General features: G+C 35.7%; 1 protein-coding gene across 7 annotated transcripts in view; it reads right to left on the reverse strand.

Annotated features, from left to right (window-relative positions):
* The window catches only part of LOC131059834 (protein VAC14 homolog), a 48,585-nt gene that overhangs the window by 9,242 nt on the left and 17,744 nt on the right, over positions 1-21,599 (reverse strand). For all 7 annotated transcript variants that reach the window (XM_057992876.2, XM_057992873.2, XM_057992875.2 and 4 more), the window contains 14 exons: positions 18,036-18,125; positions 17,788-17,907; positions 17,633-17,661; positions 17,327-17,469; positions 17,116-17,210; positions 16,441-16,527; positions 16,194-16,301; positions 15,976-16,067; positions 15,604-15,685; positions 12,725-12,790; positions 12,449-12,564; positions 12,180-12,300; positions 11,920-12,081; positions 11,708-11,836 (listed from right to left, as the gene is read on the reverse strand). In XM_057992876.2, coding sequence (XP_057848859.1) covers positions 11,708-11,836; positions 11,920-12,081; positions 12,180-12,300; positions 12,449-12,564; positions 12,725-12,790; positions 15,604-15,685; positions 15,976-16,067; positions 16,194-16,301; positions 16,441-16,527; positions 17,116-17,210; positions 17,327-17,469; positions 17,633-17,661; positions 17,788-17,907; positions 18,036-18,125 — 1,440 coding nt within the window. The remainder of the gene's footprint in view (positions 1-11,707; positions 11,837-11,919; positions 12,082-12,179; positions 12,301-12,448; positions 12,565-12,724; positions 12,791-15,603; positions 15,686-15,975; positions 16,068-16,193; positions 16,302-16,440; positions 16,528-17,115; positions 17,211-17,326; positions 17,470-17,632; positions 17,662-17,787; positions 17,908-18,035; positions 18,126-21,599) is intronic.

Here is a 21,599-nt window from a genome sequence, read left to right on the forward strand (position 1 = left end):
TCCTTGAACGCTCCACGATTGTTCTATTCATCCTTTCAAACACACCATTTTCTTGTGGTGTTCCTTGAACCATCTTTTGTCTACGAATCCCATGGCATGAAAAGCAACTATCAAATTCTTTGCTGTAATATTCACCTCTATTATCTGATTTGAGACACTTCAATTTATTTCCTATCTCATTTTCAACCAAATCTTTCCATTTCTTAATAGTATCAAATACATCGAATTCTTCGTGAATGAAATTAACTCAAGTTTTTCTAGTTGCGTCATCAAAAAAAGTAGCATAATAATAAGAGCCACCAAGAGATGATACTTGAGCCAGTCCCCATTGTTGAATTTTGCAACACAAGCACCTGCAAGATCAAACAGCAAACAAGAACACCTTCCACAAATGAGAGCTGCACAAATGAATGCTATATTACTCAAAAACAAAGAATACATAATGAATTACAATTGTACAATGAGGTGCTTATAAAGAAAGCATAGAGCTAAATTTAAGAGAACTAAAGTGCAAGCATGAGGAGCTGAATAAAGCTCAACTCTAGCTAAACTAGATGCATAAAAGCTAAACTAAGTGCACAACTAAAATAAGCACTCTTAAGTTAACTTAAGCAAAAAAAACATAGCTAGTTGTAAAAAAGCAAGTAATAGCTAAATATGCTCTAACAACACCCCCCCCCCTAGTGAAACTTAGGGTGAGTAAAAAAACTCTAGATGCATGAAAGCAAAAATGGGTCCTGACAACAAAAAGCCTAATTAGGTACCCATGTACAAACCAATGAAGTCTCTCTAAGCAGAGAAAAGGAGAAAAAGCACTTGGGAAAAAACCCTCCCCAAAAACAAGATATGCAATGAAATGAAAAAGGTACTACATGTGACTAAGATGGACTCCAAGTGCCCCCCCAAGTACTAAATTGATCACATAAGTACAATCAAGATTCCCCCCATAGGAGAGAAAAGAAGAGACAATGTATCCCCACCATAATGAAGAAGCTTTGATGTCGAAGGTGAAGGCTCGAGGACAAATGCTAATGAAGATCCAAGAGCGGCAAACCCCGTTCTTCCCTTTAGGAAGAAACAAATCAAGTGGCCAAGGCTGAAGCAACTCCATGGAAGGAGATGAAAGGAAAAGTCTCATGATGTGTGCCATAGAAGACTACTCAACTATCCAGCTATCTGAATCAAAAGACGCCAAATAAATTGAAGCAAATCCAAACTGTTGTGAAGGTACCTGTTGAACAACCTCAAAAGGCAATAAAGATGGGATGACAAAAATGCTCAAACTGCCATCAAGGAGGAATGGAATATTCTCAGTCATGTCCCCAATGTCTAGAATGTAAGATGTATCAAATAACCCTACAATATTTGGCAAGTACTTATTCCACTCTGCTGAAACTAGAAGGGAACAATCAACCAATTGAACTGAATTGATCTTTGAAGAAGCAAGAAGTGGAGGAGGATCAACAAAAAACTCAAGAACCACTACAAATGACTAAAGCACACATAAGTTCAAGTGACCACACCTCTCATATTTTTTATGTACTCTCAATGCATGAGAGATAGGACCAGATGCATGCTCAATGGGAGCAAAATGTGAGAACTCATACAATCGTGTTGTGTGATCAACATTGCCAACTACAACAAGTTATCTACTATGCAGATCTTTGATAAGCATTGAATCAAGGGTGAACTCAATTGTCTTTTTTGTCCCAGTGTGAGTAATCTGGTAGATGGAAAGAAGAATGGAAGATAATGTAAGGACATAGAACATTATTGAATCTGTCACCATCAACCTCAATAGAACCACTCCCATCAACACTCATGTAAGTGTTATTACCCACCAAAATATGTGGAAATGCATGACGTTCAAAAGAAAAGATCATACCCTATGATGATGCCATATGACGTGAAGCTCCTGAATCTAGAAGCCATCTGGATGACTAAGAATGTGTCAATGCAAAGAGAGCATGGCCTTTCATCTTGTCTTCACCATGTGTCATAGATGAAGACCCAAAATGTCTAGGTCTTGAAGTGGTGGAAGAGGATGAACTAGATAAAGGGGGTTAAATATCATTCTCCTGAAGAAGAAGTTCAACTCATCAATCTGCTTCGCATAACACTGATGCTCATCATGTCCTTCCTAGATGAAGACCTCTTGGAAGAGGTGGAGGAAACTGAATCATGTCCCTGAGACTCTGAAGCTAGAGGCGGCTGAGTAGACTGTGTACCTTTGTTCTTTTGCTTCTTCTTCTTCTTCTTCTTATGTTTCCCTATAGATGTAAGAGTCTAAGCATCCAAGGCCTGAGATTTGGAACCAAAAACTGAATCAAGTTGTCATAGCTTAGCCTGCTCCCGTGTCAGCGCTCACAAAACACCTCAAATGAAGGCATAGTGAATGCAGTACCCAAAGCATCCATGGTGGAATAGAATGATGAAGCAAAGAACTGAAATTGGCCTTGAAGCTTGGATAGAATCAAGAAGATGCACTCCTTATTAGTATTTTGCTTGCCACAACCCTCTAACTACGATCTGATGGATTTGAACTTCACTAGAAATTCCTCAATGGAAGGAAATGAATCAGGTGTCAATGAAGTCAAATCTGTCTCAAACTGAAGTGCACAGTACTCATTAATACCCACAAAAATTTGCTCAAATTTGAGCCACATAACCATAGGAGTGGTGCAAGAATCAATATGGAACTGGAGACTGTCTGAAACATGTAGGGCAATCAAACCCATAGCTTGATCCATCTTGTCCCTATGTTGAAAGATCTCATACTCACTAGTCAAGTTGGGTTGGGTTTGATCTAAACAAGACCATAAACCCCTAGACCAAAGCACTTTGATCATTGTAGTCTTCCAGCTATGATAATTATAAGGGGTGAGTTTATCATTAGAAGGATCCACCATTAGGCTATGGTTAGAGAAATATAGGAATCTGAAAGATGATGATTCTTTTGCACTTGTATAAGCTAAGAAATCACAAAATCTAGATATTACAAAATTGAGATCACTGGGTACCTAGTGAATACTCTAGAAAAATTGATTGCATATCTAGATAGAGGACTTTGAGAGCTTTCGGACGATATGCGGAAATCAAAAAAACAGAGTCTGTTTGCTCAAGTTATGGCCCCGGAAGTGCAACACTAAAGGCTGACTTTGAAAGTCTGGTATGGAAAATTGGTGTAGAATCTAATAAAACCACTTGCAGAATCGGATAGCCCTCTAAATCAGCTTTCCAACAATATCTCGTTTGCCCGATTTCAACTCCGTATGATGAAGTTATAAGCAAAATACTAAAAACTGTCTTTTAGGGCTTGGAAGGCTTGAAAGGACCCCAAAAATAAAAGTACTCCGAAAATAGCAACTTTTCGAAAATAGTATGTTTCCAAAAACAAAAACTTGCCAAAAATAGAAACTTTCAAAAAATGGAAACTTTTCAAATATGGAAACTTTCTGAAAAAAAATTGCAAAGAATTCCTTAATCTCCGGTTTCAACAAATTGTCAAGCGATTTTAGGGTTCTCAAGCCTACTAAGCACAATGGTGATGTTTGTTTTGCCTCGAACTGACCAAATTTTTCAGCTACCCCCAAAACTTGCCTCGAAAAACATGCCCTCTACCAATTTGACCCCAAATTTCAACTGCTTCAATCGGTCTTAGGGTTTGTCGACGTTGCAGATGCGATGGTGATGCTCATTTTGCTCCAAAATTAATAAAAAAATGCCCACCTCCAAATCCACAAAAAGCAAATATGTGACCCTACAACACTTATGAGCAAAGAATCCCTCAAAACTTGAGAAGGGGCTTGCCGAAATCTAGCTCTGACACCATGTTGAATTTTGCAACACAAGCAGCTGCAAGATCAAACGGCAAACAAGAACACCTTCCACAAACGAGAGCTGCACAAATGAATGTTATATTTCTCAAAAGAAAAGAATATAGAATGGATTACAATTATAAAATGAGGTGCTTATAAAGAAAGCATAGAGCTAAATTTAGGAGAACCAAAGTGCAAGCATGAAGAGCTAAATAAAGCTCAACTCTAGCTAAACTAGATACTGTTGATGTGTTTTTTATGCACATGCGAACACAGAATAAAATACCTAGGGTACCTTATCCTCTCTTGAGTAAAGTTTCCCGACTGTTGAAGATATCGCCGAAGGATCAGTCGAGGCAACTCCAAGGTTCTGTTATGTAGGATCTCTACTCGTGGATAAGCTCTTCGTGGTATGATGTGATTTTGTTGGAATCACAAGGGGACTTACACTCGATGATTTGAACGTCTGATTTGCTTTAAATATTACTGGAACACAGGATTTCACTAGCCTACATTTTTGAAAAAAGGAAAAAAGGATGAGGGCGAGGGAAGGATCTAATTCTGACACTAAGAATGTAGGAGCAATGAATGACCTTTGATGAAATTCTAACTAAGTCTTGTCTTGACATCCCAGGACCATCTCCACAAGGTTAGTGCGATCTTCGAAGGAAAGCTTTATGATGTTCAGATCATCACTACAGGCGTAGACACAATCAAGCTGATGCATATCAATGAAGAAGCGACAATTGAAGTTAAGCTTAAGCTGAATGATTCCAGTTGACTACACAAGGCAAGTCTGCAATCAACAAACTGCTAGTAGTATGGATATACAAATTTCACCATCAATCAAACACATTTCTTCCACTCATCTAATAACATGAAATCAAATCTAAGAAGTATAGAGACCATGCAAATTGTTGAATCAACCCATAGATTTCACCATTTCTTCAATGAAGTTTACAAGTCTTTTACAACAACATCTTGGCAACAATCTTTGCCTTCTCTTTCTATTCTACTCTAACTGCTATTCTATTTGCTATTAATCATTAGCTATTCTAACCTCTATGAACTAACTATTGACTAACTATTCACCTTTACAAATGAGGAGCCAGGGCTTATATAGTGCCCACAATACAATTCAATGGCTTAGATCAATTTGAGATCAATGGCCGAGATTTTACAATAAAAACCCTAATTAGGGTTTGTTACAACAAAGTCAGTTCTGGCCAATGAAATAATTGCATTATTTGGACACATGTCTTCTCTGGAATATTCGACCAATGGATAACCGGGGTAGGTACATCAAAGTTTGTGCCATCCCCGATGAGTCAAGTACATCGAATCTGGACACGCTGAGGTGGACTAATCCAACTGGAGGAATGATGACTGGGACGCCACCTTGTCTGACACTTGTAGCTTGGTTGATGTTCAATTTGATGACGTTGAGAAGCTAACTTTAATTAACTCTTCTGAAACAATTGGCTTCTTCAACGGACGCTTGCTTTGACCTCCTTTGTCTTTGATGTGCGGGATGGATGGTGTACCTTTCCTTGAAATGCTGGACTGGAAGAGGTCGTCCTTGATGATGCTGGACTGGAAGAGGTCGTCCCTGATGATGCTGGACTGGAAGAGGTCGTCCCTGATGATGCTGGACTGGAGGAGGTCATCCTTTCCCTGGCCTGGTCTTCTTTCATCTGCAAAACAAACCAAAAGATGATTAAGGACACACAACAAATTCATTTCAACATAGCATTTTCTACCTTAAATCATCAACAAGAAAACTTTTAAAATAAAGTTCGCTCAAAATCCCTCCCAAGGACAGGCCCTATAAGAATTTCGCCCTGGACCCTTTGGAAGGGTCAGGAGCGAATTTTGCATTCCTGGCTCAAATTCTTCTCACTTTGTGACCGTACTTGCTTAGATACATGCCCAAGGATGCCCTCATTCTCAACCAACACCAAGCTTGATGTAAATTTGGGGCAAAAGAGAGGTTTTAAAAATTTCGCTTTGGACCCTTTGGAAGGGTCAGGAGCAAAATTCAAGTTTTAGGTTTGATCTTACACTTCCTTTACCTCAATGCACCCTACAAGGCAAGAATACCTCACTTCACCTTCAACCATGACATAGGTATCAAAGTTTTAGCTTCACTCAAGGGGAAAATGGTTGATTTGGAGAATTTTGCCCTGGACCCTTTGGAAGGGTCAGGAGCAAATTTCCCTCTTTGCTTGTTTTCCTTCACCAAGGTCCATGTTTTTCACTTTCTATACTTGGAATCTCATCCTTGGATCCCTCTCCCATGCTAGCAACATTTTGTTTGACCTCAAAATGACTAGAAAGGAGAATTTTGCTAGAAATCATGGCCAAGGACAGGACCTATAATGAATTTTGCCCTGGACCCTTTGGAAGGGTCAGGAGCGAATTTCTTCTTCTACCCCAAAATCATCATTTTTGGAAACAACAATCCATTCAAGGGCACTCTCAAGGGCTTCTACCATCTTTGTCTAGGCCTGGCTTGGCATAAATATGAAAGGAATAGGTGGATTTTAGAATTTCGCTTTGGACCCTTTGGAAGGGTGAGGAGCAAAATTCACCTCTTAGCTCAAAATTTGCATTTTTAATGGTCAAAATTCTTTCCAAGGCATTCCAAATGGCTTCTCTCACCCTAGTCTAGGCATGACTTTACTCAAAATTTGGAGAAAAGGATGGTTTTAGGGTTTTTTGCTCTGGACCCTTTGGAAGGGTCAGGAGTGAAAATCCTATTTTAGGCTTCTTCCTCCATTCTTTCAACATCAATTAACTTCAAAAGGCAAGAACATGTCTCCTCGCACCCATCCAAGCTATAAAAACCTGAAATTTGACTAGTCTTGCAAAGAAGATAGGTAGTCCTAGGATTTTCGCTCTGGACCCTCTGGAAGGGTCAGGAGCGATATCCTTGGTTTGGGCTAATTTCCATCATTTTTCAACATCAATTAACTTCAAAAGGCAAGAACATGTCTCCTCGCACTCATCCAAGCTATAACAACTCAAATTTGACTTGATTTTGCAAGGAAAACAAGTGATTGTAGAATTTTCGCTCTGGACCCTTTGGAAGGGTCAGGAGTGAAATTCTTGATTTGGCTCAATTCCTTCAATTTCAATGATTTCTAGCAACTTGAAGTCACTCTTAGGGACATCTCCTCCTTGATTTTACCTTAGCCCACACTTGATCTAGCACAAAGTTGAGAGCAAAGAGAGGTTTTTGAGAAAATTCGCTCTAGACCCTTTGGAAGGGTCGGGAGCGAAAATGTCATTCTTGACTTGATATTTCATCTCTTCAACTCCAATCCTCTCTAGAAGGCAACTAAACATCATTCTTCACCCAAGGGACAAGGTCCTAAGCCCTGGACCCTTTGGAAGGGTCAGGAGCGAAATTTCCTTTCTTGGCTAAAACCCTCACTCTCCGACGCTTTCAAACATGCCTAAGGGCAGCAAGATGTCCATCCTTCCTTTCAAGATGCCTTGCAAATCAAAATTTGGTCAAACTAGGGAGGAAATGAGCCTTAGGAGGATTTTCACTCCTGACCCTTGATTTTCGCTCTAGACCCTTTGGAAGGGTCAGGAGCGAAAATCTTAGTTTAGGCTTGATCACTCACTTTTCAAACTTCAAACCACCTCAAGAAGCAAACTTAGATCATTTTCCACCTAAGGAACAAGGATTGATGCCCAAATCAAGTAGCAAATGAGGTTTATAGTGAATTTCGCTTTGGACCCTTTGGAAGGGTCAAGAGCGAAAATCACTCTTAGGCTAAAATCTTGATCTTCAAAATCATCCAACTCCCTCTCAAGGCAAGAACATACCAATTCATCCCCCATCATGTCAACGCCTAGCCAAAACAAGGAAGAAAACAAGAGATATAAAAATTTTCGCTTTGGACCCTTTGGAAGGGTCAGGAGCGAAAATCATGTTTTGAGCTTGATTCTTGACCTTTTCAACTCCAATCCTCTCTGGGAGGCAAACATAGATCCTTCCTCTTGCATCTCCACCGAGATCCTGACTTTAGCCAAGGGAAAAATGAGTGTTTTCATGAATTTCGCTCTGGACCCTCTGGAAGGGTCAGGAGCGAAATTCATCTTTTGGGCTAGAATCCTTCATCTTTGCTCATTCCCTAAGGCTAGAACATTCAAAAATGCCTCCAAACATGCCTTAGGAACTAGAAATTTGGTCTTGATAAGTGAGAATTTGAGGTCTTCAAGGATTTTCGCTCTGGACCCTTTGGAAGGGTCAGGAGCGAAAATCACTTCTCAGGTTGATTTTCATCTTCCTTTCAACTCATTCTCACACAAACTTGGTCAAATCAGCTTCCTTTCATCGCAATCAAGACAAACCTCCATCCAACTAGGTCTAGGCAAGGTCAAACTAGGTTTTAAGGTCAAAGGAAGGCAAAAAAGGAAGAATTCGCTCTAGACCCTTTGGAAGGGTTAGGAGCGAAATTCTCCTCTCAGGCTAGCTTTCATCATCCCAAGGTCTAAAATCTCCTCCCTAAGGCAAAGTTGCATCAAACCTTCTCAATTATGCCCCAGAATTCTACAAGTTTGGTCATATCTTGGAGCAAAGTGGAGGAAAATTGGATTTCGCTCTAGACCCTTTGGAAGGGTCAAGAGCGAAATCATGTTTTCAGCTCAAATCCTGACTTCATTTTCACATTTCCTCATTCAAACAAGCGTTTTTACCTTCATTCAAGCCTAGGAATGCGTTAGTTCTAGGTTTTGGTCAAAGTAGAATGTCTTATGGAGAATTTTGCTCTGGACGCTTTGGAAGGGTCAAGAGCGAAATTCGCTTTGGACCCTTTGGAAGGGTCAGGAGCAAAATTTGACATTTTGGTCTCTCCGTCAGGATCATTTTATGGAATATAACATTTAAGTATAAGAGCTTATACTTTAAGTTATATTCCATATATACTGTCACGATGTTTGAGAGTGGTTTCGGACCTCCAAGAGTTATATTGCAAAATCTAGTTTTTGGAGGATTCTTCAGTTTTCCAAACTTGTCAAATTTCAGGATCAGGACATTCCAGACTTAGCCAAATTTCAGGATCAGGACATTCCAGACTTAGCCAAATTTCAGGATCAGGACATTCCAGACTTAGCCAAATTTCAGGATCAAGACATTCCAGACTTCATCACTCACCAACTTGACCTAGCTCGGACCTTCAAGAATGATACTCGCTCACCAAGCAAGACACAATTAACAACAAGAGCAAAACCAGACCCTAAGGAAGACTCTCAAAGAAACCCTAATTCTAGGGCCCCGCACACTCACCTTGGTTCAAGCAGAGCCTGCCATCCTAGTGATCCCTCTAGCAACACTCAAAATGCAAAGGCTAATAGACAAACCCTAAAAACCTAGAAAGCAAACCCCAGAAAGCAAAAAGTAGGGGTCCCCATTTGCAATGGGGCGATGTGTGAATACGTCACGACAGATACATAAAAGCTAAACTAGGTGCACAACTAAAATAATCACTCCTAAGTGAACTTAAGCAAAAAAAAGCATAACTAGTTGTAAAAAAGCAACTAATAACTAAATATGCTCAGACACCCATACTCTTCTTTTCCTTCCCAACTTTGAGAAATCTAACTCTTTTATTTTCTATAAACACAATTTTCACAGAAATCCAAATCAACTAACTTCAATCCTAGCAAGAATTCCTTGAATGGAGAATCCTCATCCCCTTCTCACTCATGTGCCCAAGCCTATTGTGCCTATGAAAGCTAAAGAAATAGAAAAATCATAATTAACAATACATAGATACAATGTACCTAAATTTTCTCCTTTTGGTAGTATCAAAGATCATTTAGTGACCTGTTGCGAATTGTATATAAATGTAACTATGGAACCTTCAATTCCTAGTTCTCTTACTGAAGTTAGATTTCTTCTCAAAACAGGAACATGCCTTACCTCTTTCAACAACCAATAGTTTCCATTTGGTAAATTTAATTTATATCTTACCCTTTCCAACAATTTTGCATGGTTCATCATCACCCAAATAAACATGTCCAAAATCACCTTGAACATAATCTAGAAAATATTTCCTATGAGATGTGGCATGAAATGAAGCTTCGTGGCATGAAATGAAGCCTCTAAGCCTAGCACCCAATAATCAATAATATTATCTAAAGAAAGAATTAACGCATCTTGCAACACATCGCCTGCATATAATCAATGATGAACCCCCTGAGCCCCACAAGAGGGGCTCTACACCCCCTTGCACTCCCTTGTAATTGATTTGCGGGGGGGGGGAGGGCTGGATGGGGGGTCGAGGGTAACACGATTGTCAAAGTCACCAAAATTTAAGAATGGCAGCATAATCAATCACCACATACCAACACAATTGAGGTGAGACAAATAGTTCATAATATTTATTTTTGGGCTAATGTTAAATTATTGTCGACTTTATCCACCCTAATTGTGACTTAATAGATTTGCAGGTTCTGACAACCCATGTTTGGGAAAAAATTGTGAAGAAAATGATTGTGTTTTGTAAGAATGAGAAACATAATAGATGTTAGGGATCCTTCCCCATATCCTTTGATAAAGATCCGAATACATAGAAAATGGAACAAACATAAACACACCTCTTTATTGTGTTGATCGTGCTTTGAATCCTAAGTGATATGAGATAATCACCAAGAGAGGCTTATGTATATAGATAAAGAGGTAATGACTGAATTTTGGGCTGCAATGAAAAAGATAGACAAGGAGAGAATGTTTCGATTATTTGAACATAGCAGAATAAATATTCACATGGGCAAGGTGGTTTTTCTATTGTGGAATCCTTTTATAATGTGTGTGAAGAAAGACCCAATAGAGTTGTGGTGGAACCATGGAGGTGAAGTACCTGAACAGCAATCATTTGCAATAAGATTACTCACAAAAGTAGCCAACTCTTTATCTTGTGAGAGGAATTGGAGTACTTATGGTTTCATTCATTCATTGATGAATCAATGAGGGTCTAAGAAGACAAAGAATTTAATATACATTCATAGCACAATTCACCTTCTCTCTTGTATAGACCCTAGGTACTAGAAGGGTCCTTCAATTAAATGGGACCAAAATCTTCCTAATGGAGCAACTTCACCCTTAGAGTATGAAGCAGTTGACATGAATGGTCTCTACGGTTATGTCTCCACTTTGATCATCTATAAAGAAACCTAAGCCTGAGAGAGATAAGTAACTAGAGAACATCCTACCTCAAGCCCTACAGATTACCAACATAGTTTATGGACAAGTTGAGCTTGTTCCACTGGATAATCTTTGATTTTGATTATGATTTTTTGTTTTTTGTATGCCAATTCATAAACATTTGAATTGAATCTTGACACTATGTTTAGCATTGGTCTTTAGGTGTTATTTAGTGTTTAAATTTTAAATGTTTATGGCATGATGTTGATAGTCAAATATAAATACAATCAAACTTTTCCTCTTGTTGAACTTGACATTTATTTAATATTTATAATTTAATTTTACGTATTTAAAATATTCATTTTTTAATTTTAAGCAATATATACATACAAATATAATACAATTAATATTTTCCTCTGGTAACTATGTCTAAATGTAAGTAAAGCAATTAATTAGGTTTCAAATAGGTGTCAGTTTGTAACTGCAATAAATGGCCAGGAATAGATAAACTTCCATTTCTGGAGTCAATAAGCACCTGCAATATGAAATATATTTAATTATTGCTGTAATTTCGTTGTGCATACTTTCAGTTCTAACCAAAACTGGAGATCCATGTTCAGATCTTATCTAGACTGATCATGAATCATTAGAAAAACATGAATATAACACATCTGATGTAGCAAATATATGAGATGAAGATCAAAAGTTGGGAATAATATATTAACCAAACCTGTAGTCTCAAATATGTGAAAATTGGTGTCTCAAGCAAACGAATCAACTTGTCCAGTTGTACCAAAAACTTGACATTAATGTCTTCCTCAACCAACGATTGAATTACAGCACTAGCATGCTGATATGCCTGTTTGAAGGAAATATTAAATTCCATGCTGATAAAGACAGTTTAGCATGATACTGGGGAGGTTTTCAAGTATGATCACTAACCTGGGCTAATAAGCAGAGACTTATAGTTGCCATGGGAGAATGACACCATGAAGAGTACAAAGCTACAAATAAATCTTCGCCAGCTTTGTTGGACAAAGACTGTTTTAAGAGTGCCCGCAGTTCAGCTAGCTCTGATGAAGTAAGAAGGATTAAGTTTAGTGCCTACAGAAGCCAAGAATGTGATATAGTTAGTTGAGACATCATCTACAATAATACAAATTCAATTTACAGAATTTCAAGGAGTATATTATAGCATCAACCTGAACCATGACTGAAGCAAAATCCAAATCAGCTTCTCCTTCTAAGATAGTTGACAACTCCCGATACACTTTTTCAGCATCTAGAAGAACACATAGCCTCCGTAGTATCAATGTCCCCCGCCTACACAAAGGGAAGATACTCAAAAAGAGCTTAACTTTTTCTCTATAAATTCCTAAGTAACTTAAACTCCTCAATATGCACAGGAACACTACACTTCTTCAATGAGCACGAAATGGAAACGCAAAGCAAGCATAAGTACAAATCATACTTCTCGAGAAGTGAGTGGTCTATCCGGAAATTATGTACAAGGAAAACAACAAGGTGACGAAAATGTGGCGCTTCTCTTGCTATGCATGCATGAACGTCTAAAACAAGTAAGACCACCTGTCAATGAGAATACAAACAAACAGAGAAAATAAATTATAAAAGCATCCCCTCATTAAAAGTATCAACGTAAACAAATGTGCAAATACAAAACCATTGCAATGCAACTGTTAATTAAACATGTCAAATCTTGTAACTTGGAGAAGGATGAAAAACTCACTTCATCAGATGAATCTGAGAGAGATTTGAGAAGAGCCGGAAAGATAAAATCAAGAAATGATAGTACCTGACAACAACAGGTAGAAAATAATTAGGTGCAAGTTGGCATTAAAAATGCATTAACTCAATTGCACTCCTAGATTTGCCATCCTTGATTGAACTAGTAATAATAATTAACCCATCTATACATAGAAAGCATCACAATCCTCCTATTTTGGACACTTCGTGATGTACAAATTCATTGTTAAAACTGTAATTCGCCTTGCTAATATTTTTGAATTTTGATTTTAAACAAAAAGAAAAGTACCGCATCAGGTCAGCTTCATATTATTCTCATTAGAATTTTTCCCGATCAAGGAAGGAAAGGCTATGGTCAATGTGCCCTGCCTTGACTAATACAGAAGAAATTCCCAATGTGGTGCCTTATGCATGTTATATATTGGCACTATAGTTCCAGCTCTGTTCACTGCCATCAACTTTTCCTTGCTTTTATGCATTTGATGTCTCCATAGTTCATCATTATATAACACATATGGAATAGCCCCCAGGGATGTCCATCTTACTAAATGCACATGCTGATGGAAATTAAGATTACCAAATTTCACTAGTTTCAATCCCTCCCACTACTTCCCCCCGTAAGCATCACCTATATGCAATGAGTTCCAAGCATACAATTCAAGATCATTGAAGAGAGTGATGTTTGGATGCTCCTTTCCTAAGATTGATTTTAGCAGGTAGATAACCCTGTGTTGGCATTAAGCAAGCTCATGTCCCTAAAATAAAATTTGCATCAGTTAAATGATCAGTTCAAAATCCTTGTAACCCCATTTAGACTTGAAAAGACTCAATCAAAGTTCATAGAAAAGAAATAACACGTTTCTAAACCACTTCCTGAGGACAATTCATCATCATATTTTTAGGAGGCATCAATTTATAATTAAAACAGAGAAAAAAATGTTAAGTATAAACTACAAAAGCACAAAAATTCATTAGAGATCAAAAGCCATATGCCATATCAACTAAATGCAACTACTTCAACACACAAACTATGAACTTCAGACAATGCTCCAACAATAGAATAACACTGAAATATAAGAAAATTAAGAAAATCCAAAATGCAAGGCCATCAAAAAATTACAAAGATTAATTTCCCCACCTTATTTTTGCCCTAAAACTGTTGGCAGTAGCCCACACAATCAAAACATTGACGCATCACGTTGAAAATGATGGCCTTGAAATTTATATAACCAGAAAGTTAGAACGAGTTCTACACTTCCCTTAAAGAAAAAAAATGACTAACGATGGACAATGAAAGAGTATGCTCAATCTCAATCTTGAAATACTCCTAAAGTGGTGAAATTGCAAGAGAAAATAAACCAAGAATATCGAAACATCAACTCTAAACCAGAGTGTATTCTATGAAAACACACTCTCTTACAAAAATTCCACAGTAGTTTTCCTATATTCATATTTAAATTTTGCCATATTAAACCCCTTGGCCATGTTAGTGTTACTTTCATGTTTCTGTCTGCAGCATGCAGCATGCTCTTGCATTGCTCTACTCAACAACAAAGAAACTCTTACACCCTCAATTTGCACATCCTGTTCTTGGACATCCCCCTCTGCTGATAGTTCCTAATTCATGAGAACCTCGTCATCCACTCCAATTCCTGCCCTGGATTCCCTGTTCATTGTAAGTCCCTCATTGCAGACTCCCGTTTGTGTCCATAGGTTATATTTTGTGAGTTTGTGCATAGAGTCACAAACAAGCTTCTATTTGTGGTTTTTTCCCTCAAAGGATTTGTTAAAGTTGGTAATCAACACCCCCCAGCCATCACAGACTTGGAATCATAGCAATATCTTGCTGCTATGTATTATTTCTCTCTTATATTTTTTTGATCTTATGAAGCAGCTTCTAGGTTGTTTTTTCGTTACTAACAGTTGTGTGGCTGGTGGTGTAGATGTTTTGCCATCATGCGCAAGTTACTGTAGCTAGACAGTCTATAACAGCAATGTGGTCAACACAATTAAGTACACCATCTTATCCAAGTTATTTCCACAGAGAAAATTTGCATCAAATAGGTCACATATTCTAGATGTCTAATATCACAAGATTTAACAAGTGTGATACTCTTAATTTTCAAACACAAATAAAAATGCAGATAGAATTATCCTTTATAACAAAACAACAATGGCCTCTTTCTGGGATGTAATTAGACTTCATAAGAAATTCCCAGCACAAAAGAAAATAACTCTTTGTCTAGCAGCCACATGCCTCGGTGGTTAAATAGTATTAAAAAATACAGGAAACTTGAACTTGGAGAACCAAATCCTTTATGAACTATACTAATATCAACAAGGAGACTGACTTACAACATTAACCTTAAAAAACATTTTATCCTTCTCAAACATACTAATATCAACAAGGTTTCTTACAACATTAACCTTGAGGAATATTTTTTTATTATATCTCCATTTACTTAATGCTTGTCAAAGCCTTTTATAGAGCCAAAAAACATATTGCATTTTGGGTCTTTGCTTGAAATTGATAATTGTAACTCATAAATTGCTAATAGCTGTCTTTACTGGCATTTTTAGCCCATTAGCATTCATCTCTTATGATGCCTATACAGATAAACGACATGACTACCAAATAGTTGATGCTTCCCTAATTCAAAGGCAATCCATTCAAATAATGTTTTGATACTCTTGTATCTCCGCAGCCATTATGTTCAGTCAACATCATTAGACTCTTGGCAACTCACAGGGCTTGCCAAACTTGTAATACCAAAAAAGTTAACCCAGAACATTTTTATCACAAATATATAGGCCAACTTAATAATGTTTTTTCCCTAAAACCTGAGGAAGAGAACATCATACCTCTGTTCGATACTTATCCAGAAGAACTTTAATCCAATGCAAAGCCTCAAGTCTAGTAGCCTCCCATTCACTACTTAATTCCCTGTCAATAGCAGAATTATATAATTCAATTTATTTGAAGGACCATACATGTATGTTTTTATCTTTTTCAGTATATATTTGGAAAATCTTTTGCATATCTAGCTGCAACTCATACACTGATATTGGAGTTGGACACTTTTTAGTAAAATATTTACTGGTTGATGGAACTTGGGACCAGTCATGAGATCTAGTGTGCTTGTTTGAAGGCACAAAAGATCAATTAATCGACAAAATATAGAAATTCCAATAACCTTTAAACCAATCTGTACTGCCAGATAGTAAAAACTGCACCTCCTAGCAATTTTGAGCACTGATTCAATGTCAAATCCCTCTCCAGGCACAGGTGTAATTTCTCGAAGCTCATCATTTGTTTCACGAGCGACCTATAATCAACAACAAAAGTTTGCACGTCAAATGCTACAGAATACTGCTTTGAATAAACATTGCAAAACCCCACCATAAATCAATATCTAAAGAAACAACAGAAAACATGGGACTCAGTAACTTGCCACTCTTATTTTCTCTTCTTTATCAGAAATGCATGGTAAAATGGCTCCTAAAATATCTGCATAATAAGAAACTAGCTGCTCTCCTCCGAGCTTAACAAACTCATTCATCTGCAAACGGCAGCCATATTTAACATATAAGTTAAAAGGAAAGAAAAATATAGGCATACCATTATTTAAATAAATAAAGTGAAATATACCATTTTATCTTGAGTGTAGTCTTGCATATCTTTATAACTTATTTTCTTACCCAAGTGATAGCCGTCAACCGAGTAAACTCATCAGGAGAATCCGCTCTTTGTACTAATATCTCAGCCATGCGTCCATAATCCACTGACTAAAGTACATGGGATCAAAGCAAGCAAGTCAATACATCAGAGTAGTATTGTACATGACTACCAAAATGATGAGCACCCTGCTTCCTAGAGGACAACATTCTGCTAGCTTGCAATGCTAGCAAAATAACAATATTTTCCCATAAGATAAAGGAAATAATATAATCCTAGATTTTAAGCTGGCACCTTCATTGTCTGATATCTCTGTACAAGAGGTTCTCATAGGAAAATCTCAAATAAAACTTTTTAATTTCACAAAGAAGAGATGGTAACTACAAAGAAATAGAAACAAACGTAAGAAGAGAATATCATTGACTGCTCTACAATTGTAATAGAAACTAGCAGCGTGTCATTTTGCTGCTAGTACAATGACTGGTCGTTCTTTAGATTAAGCTCTGTTAAAAACGCAGGCTTTGAAAAGCTGAAATTTTAAACCAACAAAATCAATTGATTCATATTGCATAGAAGTGCAATAAACATGAAAAAATTAGTAGTATTGCATGGAATGCCATTAACACAAACTATATTATCATACAGGTTGATAGAGAAAAAAAAAGAACCATCCTTTTTGTGAGTATTAAAGCCCTTACCGGAGAGTTTTTTATCTCTTGTAAGAATTCAGTGAGTGCAGAATCTGCCTGCTGCCGTATTTCATGACTAGAGTCACTCAGCATATTAAAAAGACCTAACCAATCAAACAGAATTATCAACATAGAACATATTTTATAAAAAAATAGTTCAGAAAAGTAGTTTTAGAAAGGCATGAGCCAAGCAAAAAAGTATTTTAAGTGAATTACCTACCATCAAGAAAATCAGGCAAGAAGCCTAGCATATCAATATCAGGAACACTGTCCAAAACTGTTATCCATCCAACCAGGAATTGGCGTACATAAGGATTTAGAACATTCATCCGCTCCCTCAAGAGTGGTATGAACTCTTCTATGCTGAAAAACAATTATAGCGTCACAAGATCTCTCCCAGACTACTTACGAAATATCAACGAAAATGCACCATGAGAGGGTAAGTGATTTCCATGTTGATACTAGAATGAAAAGAAGCCTAATCCTTACAAGTATTCATAAACCTTAAAAGAGACAAGAAGCATACCTGAACTGGTCACTTTCTGTAACAATATCCTACAAGAGTAAATTCAAATAACTTCAACATCCAATGCATTACACAAAGAAGCCAAAAAAATGATAGGCTCAAAGCCACTTCACATAGAAATTAAAATAAGGACAACTGGTGCTTCAGTTGCTCACTTTAACAAGGCGGTCTAAAAGATGTGCAGCACTTTGCACATTAGCATCTGAGTCAGCTGAGAGTTTGCATAGTGCATCAAAAATTTGGTTAAAGAAGATGATAAACTCTCCCCTTGCAACCTGTATGCATCAAATTCAATATATTTGCTTGTCAAACTACCAAAAAAATAAGCATACATGAGATAATGCTTTTAAGAATATCAATTATAAATCCAGCTTCAGCGAAGCTCCCCAGTACAGTGCAATACCTTTGCTATATTATACAGGGCTTCACAAGCATAATAACGGACTCTGCTATCTTGATCAGTAAAAGAGTTGAGAACAGGGGGAACAATTTGCTGATTCAAGACAAAGAAATCATATCATACTCAAAATGTGTAAAACATCATAAGACCAATAGAATGAAGTTATATAATGCTAAACCATTAAAACAACAATTCAACTATAAGGTTATTGCAGAATAAAAGCAATGCTCTAGTGCCCAAATACAAAGAACAAAATTGTGGAATAGTAAATGAGCAAGCTAAAACTTGTTAAACAGCATTCAATCTGTTCAATAGCCAAAATAAAATTAGAGGGCACAGAACACCAACATAAAATAGATTACAAACCAATTGTTTAAGTTCCTTCAAGAATATTAATTGTATAGTTATTTAGAAAATTGTTTCTCCAGCTTTCCAGTTTCAAAATATAGAAAAAAATCTAATATTCTCATTGTGGTTCAAATCCCCAAAGTGACATCCAAGGTGGAATTCTAAGCAGTGACACCTGGTCTTCCACTATTTGACTTCCAGTAGGAATTTCTAAGTTGTTATCTAAATGTTAATGCTCTTATGGAGCTACGTATTATGTTGCTCATGAAGAGCTAAATATTAGTATCAGCTGGCTCAGATGTATAATGTCCCCTTTTTTATTTTCATGGTATGAGGGGTCCACTTCTCCAATCCATAGAATTGAGTGGCTAAAGTGGAGTAGGAGTAGCAGATAGATAGGATTTTAGTTACTTTCAGTTAGATTAAGTTAACTACAAGAATAAGGTGGATAAGTTGGTCTCTAACCAGTTGGTGGACTGTTTGGTATTGCCATTGATTTAAGAATCAGTTAATAGTTTGGAATGGGCTATGATTGAGGAATGTACAAAAAAAAGATACGTGAAATATAGGAAGAGTGAGGTGAAATAAAGGAGCACTGTGAGATAAGGTAGCTGTATGGACTGCTATGGACTGTGAGATAAGGTAGCTGTATGTGTTGTCATACATTCTGAAAAAGACCATTAATGTGACAGGGTCTCCATGAAATTGCACGGTATAGTGTATGGTGAATGACATGCCACTGGCATACTCTTGCTGCAGTTTATTTACTCTTACGGATTTTCTCCCAGGAAAACTATGGTGTCATATGATAGATTTTTTGCATTGTGCTCTATAATTGTTTGATTGTTGCTGTTGTTCAAGCAATACTGCTACATGCTAAAAGCATTCCAGGTAGCTTGTTAAGGGTGTAGAAGAGTGTTGACTTTAAGATCCATTTTTTATGGACCACGAGGGTTATCAAACAAATGGATTATAAATTAAGATATATATATATATAAAGTCTGTGTGTGTGTGTGTGTGTGTGTGTGTGAGAGAGAGAGAGAGAGAGAGAGTTTCTCACAAAATACAGATTGACAATTCAAAATTCCTCTAAGTATGAACCTGCTTCTAATAATGACCTAGGGGAAAGGAGCCAGTAGTGGACATAGCTAACTTCGCGCATCTTAAGCTCCTAAACAGTTCAACCGATTTCGACGATTTTTTTTTTGTTCTCTCCGTATGCGACTTAACTGCTTAAAGCTATTGTTTTGGCTTGTAGGTAGTAACGATACACGCTGTGGAATTCGTTATGTGCACAAAGGTCAAAAAGTACAAATTTCAAAGTGTGGTCCAATACATAATCACCTTTGCGCCAATAGTAGATAACTCAAAATAACCAGTAGTAGTGGACAAATGCACCAGTAGTTAAGCACAAATGACCTAGTAGTGGTGCACAAATGTCCCAGTAGTAGTTAACTCAAAATAACCAGTAGTAGTGGACAAATGCATCAGTAGTTAAGCACAAATGACCTAGTAGTGGTGCACAAATGTCCCAGTAATGGGCTAATTATGGTCAAAAAAGCTAAAAAATTATCCACTATTGGTATATGTGATATTTATTAATGGCAATGGCTATGCAGCGGACAAAATGGCCCGCTCATGCCATGCCTTCCCCTTTCCATGCCCGCATGCCATACGACCCCCGTCCCTTCAAACGGTCCAATCAAACGTACATCACCGTACTGGGCTATCTGCAGGGGTATCCGTGTTGATGAGCATTAAAATTTTATTTTTATTATTAACCTTAAATGTTTTAAGTTATATTGTTTTAAGTTTTACTCATTTAACTTTTTTTAAAATTTTATTTTTATTGTTTATGTTTTAATGTTTTATTTATTATTTCTTTTTATTGTTTTATTTTTATTAAATTATTATTTTAATAATATGTTATATATTTAAGTTTTTTATTTTTATTTATTTTAATACAGTTGTATTATAATATATAATTATGTGATTTTAATATATATGTAAATTTTAATATCATTATTTTATAACTTTTTAAAATACATTAGGTAGATAATAGTTTAATTTTTAAATTATATATTTATTTTTTTAATAATAAGTCATATGTTTAATTTTTAATGTTAATTTGTATTTATTTATTTTAATATTTATTATGAACTAAAACATCCATAATATATTGTGTTTTTAAGACATATATTAATTTAAAATTTTTAATAATAAGTTATATGTTTTTTAATTTTTTATTTCTATTTATTTTAATAAAAATCATATTATAATATATATAATATGTAATTGATGATTTTAAGATATATGTATTATATAGAAATTTTAATAATATTATTTTTCAATTTTGTACATACATAGAAATAGGTAAATAATAATTTATTTTTAACTGAAATATTTTTAACTAAGTTATCCATATTAAAGTTAAAAAATATTATCAAATTTACTAATACTAAAAATAAAAGTAATTAACTAAGTTTCTTAGTTAAAAATATTATAGTAAAGTAATTAAGTTAAACATATTTAAGTTAAAAAATATCAAAAAAAATTTACTAAAAGTAAAAATAAAAGTAACTAAGTTATTTAGCTAAAAATATTTAAGATAAAATATTAACTTACACATATTTTTGATATTTTTTCATTTAAAAATAAAAGTAAAAATATGTGTAATTAAGTAAAAATATGTGTAACTAATATACAAATTTAACTTATATATTAAAAATAAATATTAATATAACTTAAAAATAAAAATAAAATATGTGTAAGTAATGTAAGTAATGTAAGTAATGTAAAATTTTAACATCCATAATCTATAACTAAACGTAAAAATAAAAGTAATTAAGTTACTTAGGTAAAAATATTTAAGTAACTAAGTTACACATATAAATATCAAAATATCAAAAAATTTACTAAAACTAAAAATAAAAGGAACTAAGTAACTAGGTTAGTTAAAAATATTTAACTAAGTTACACATATTTTTTATATTTTTTAAAGCTTCTTTTTAACTATATTTTACTTTTATTTTTAAGTTATATTAATAATTTTTTTAATATATGTGTTAAATTTTTATATTAGTTACACAAAATTTTGCTTAATTACAACTTTTTTACTTTTATTTTTAAATTAAATTTACTTTGTTACTTAGTTATAAATATTTAAGTAACTAAGTTACACATATTTAAGTTAAAAAATATCAAAAAATTTACTAAAAA

Source organism: Cryptomeria japonica, chromosome 10 (genome assembly GCF_030272615.1).
Source record: "Cryptomeria japonica chromosome 10, Sugi_1.0, whole genome shotgun sequence".
In the NCBI taxonomy this organism is placed as follows: Eukaryota; Viridiplantae; Streptophyta; class Pinopsida; order Cupressales; family Cupressaceae; genus Cryptomeria; species Cryptomeria japonica.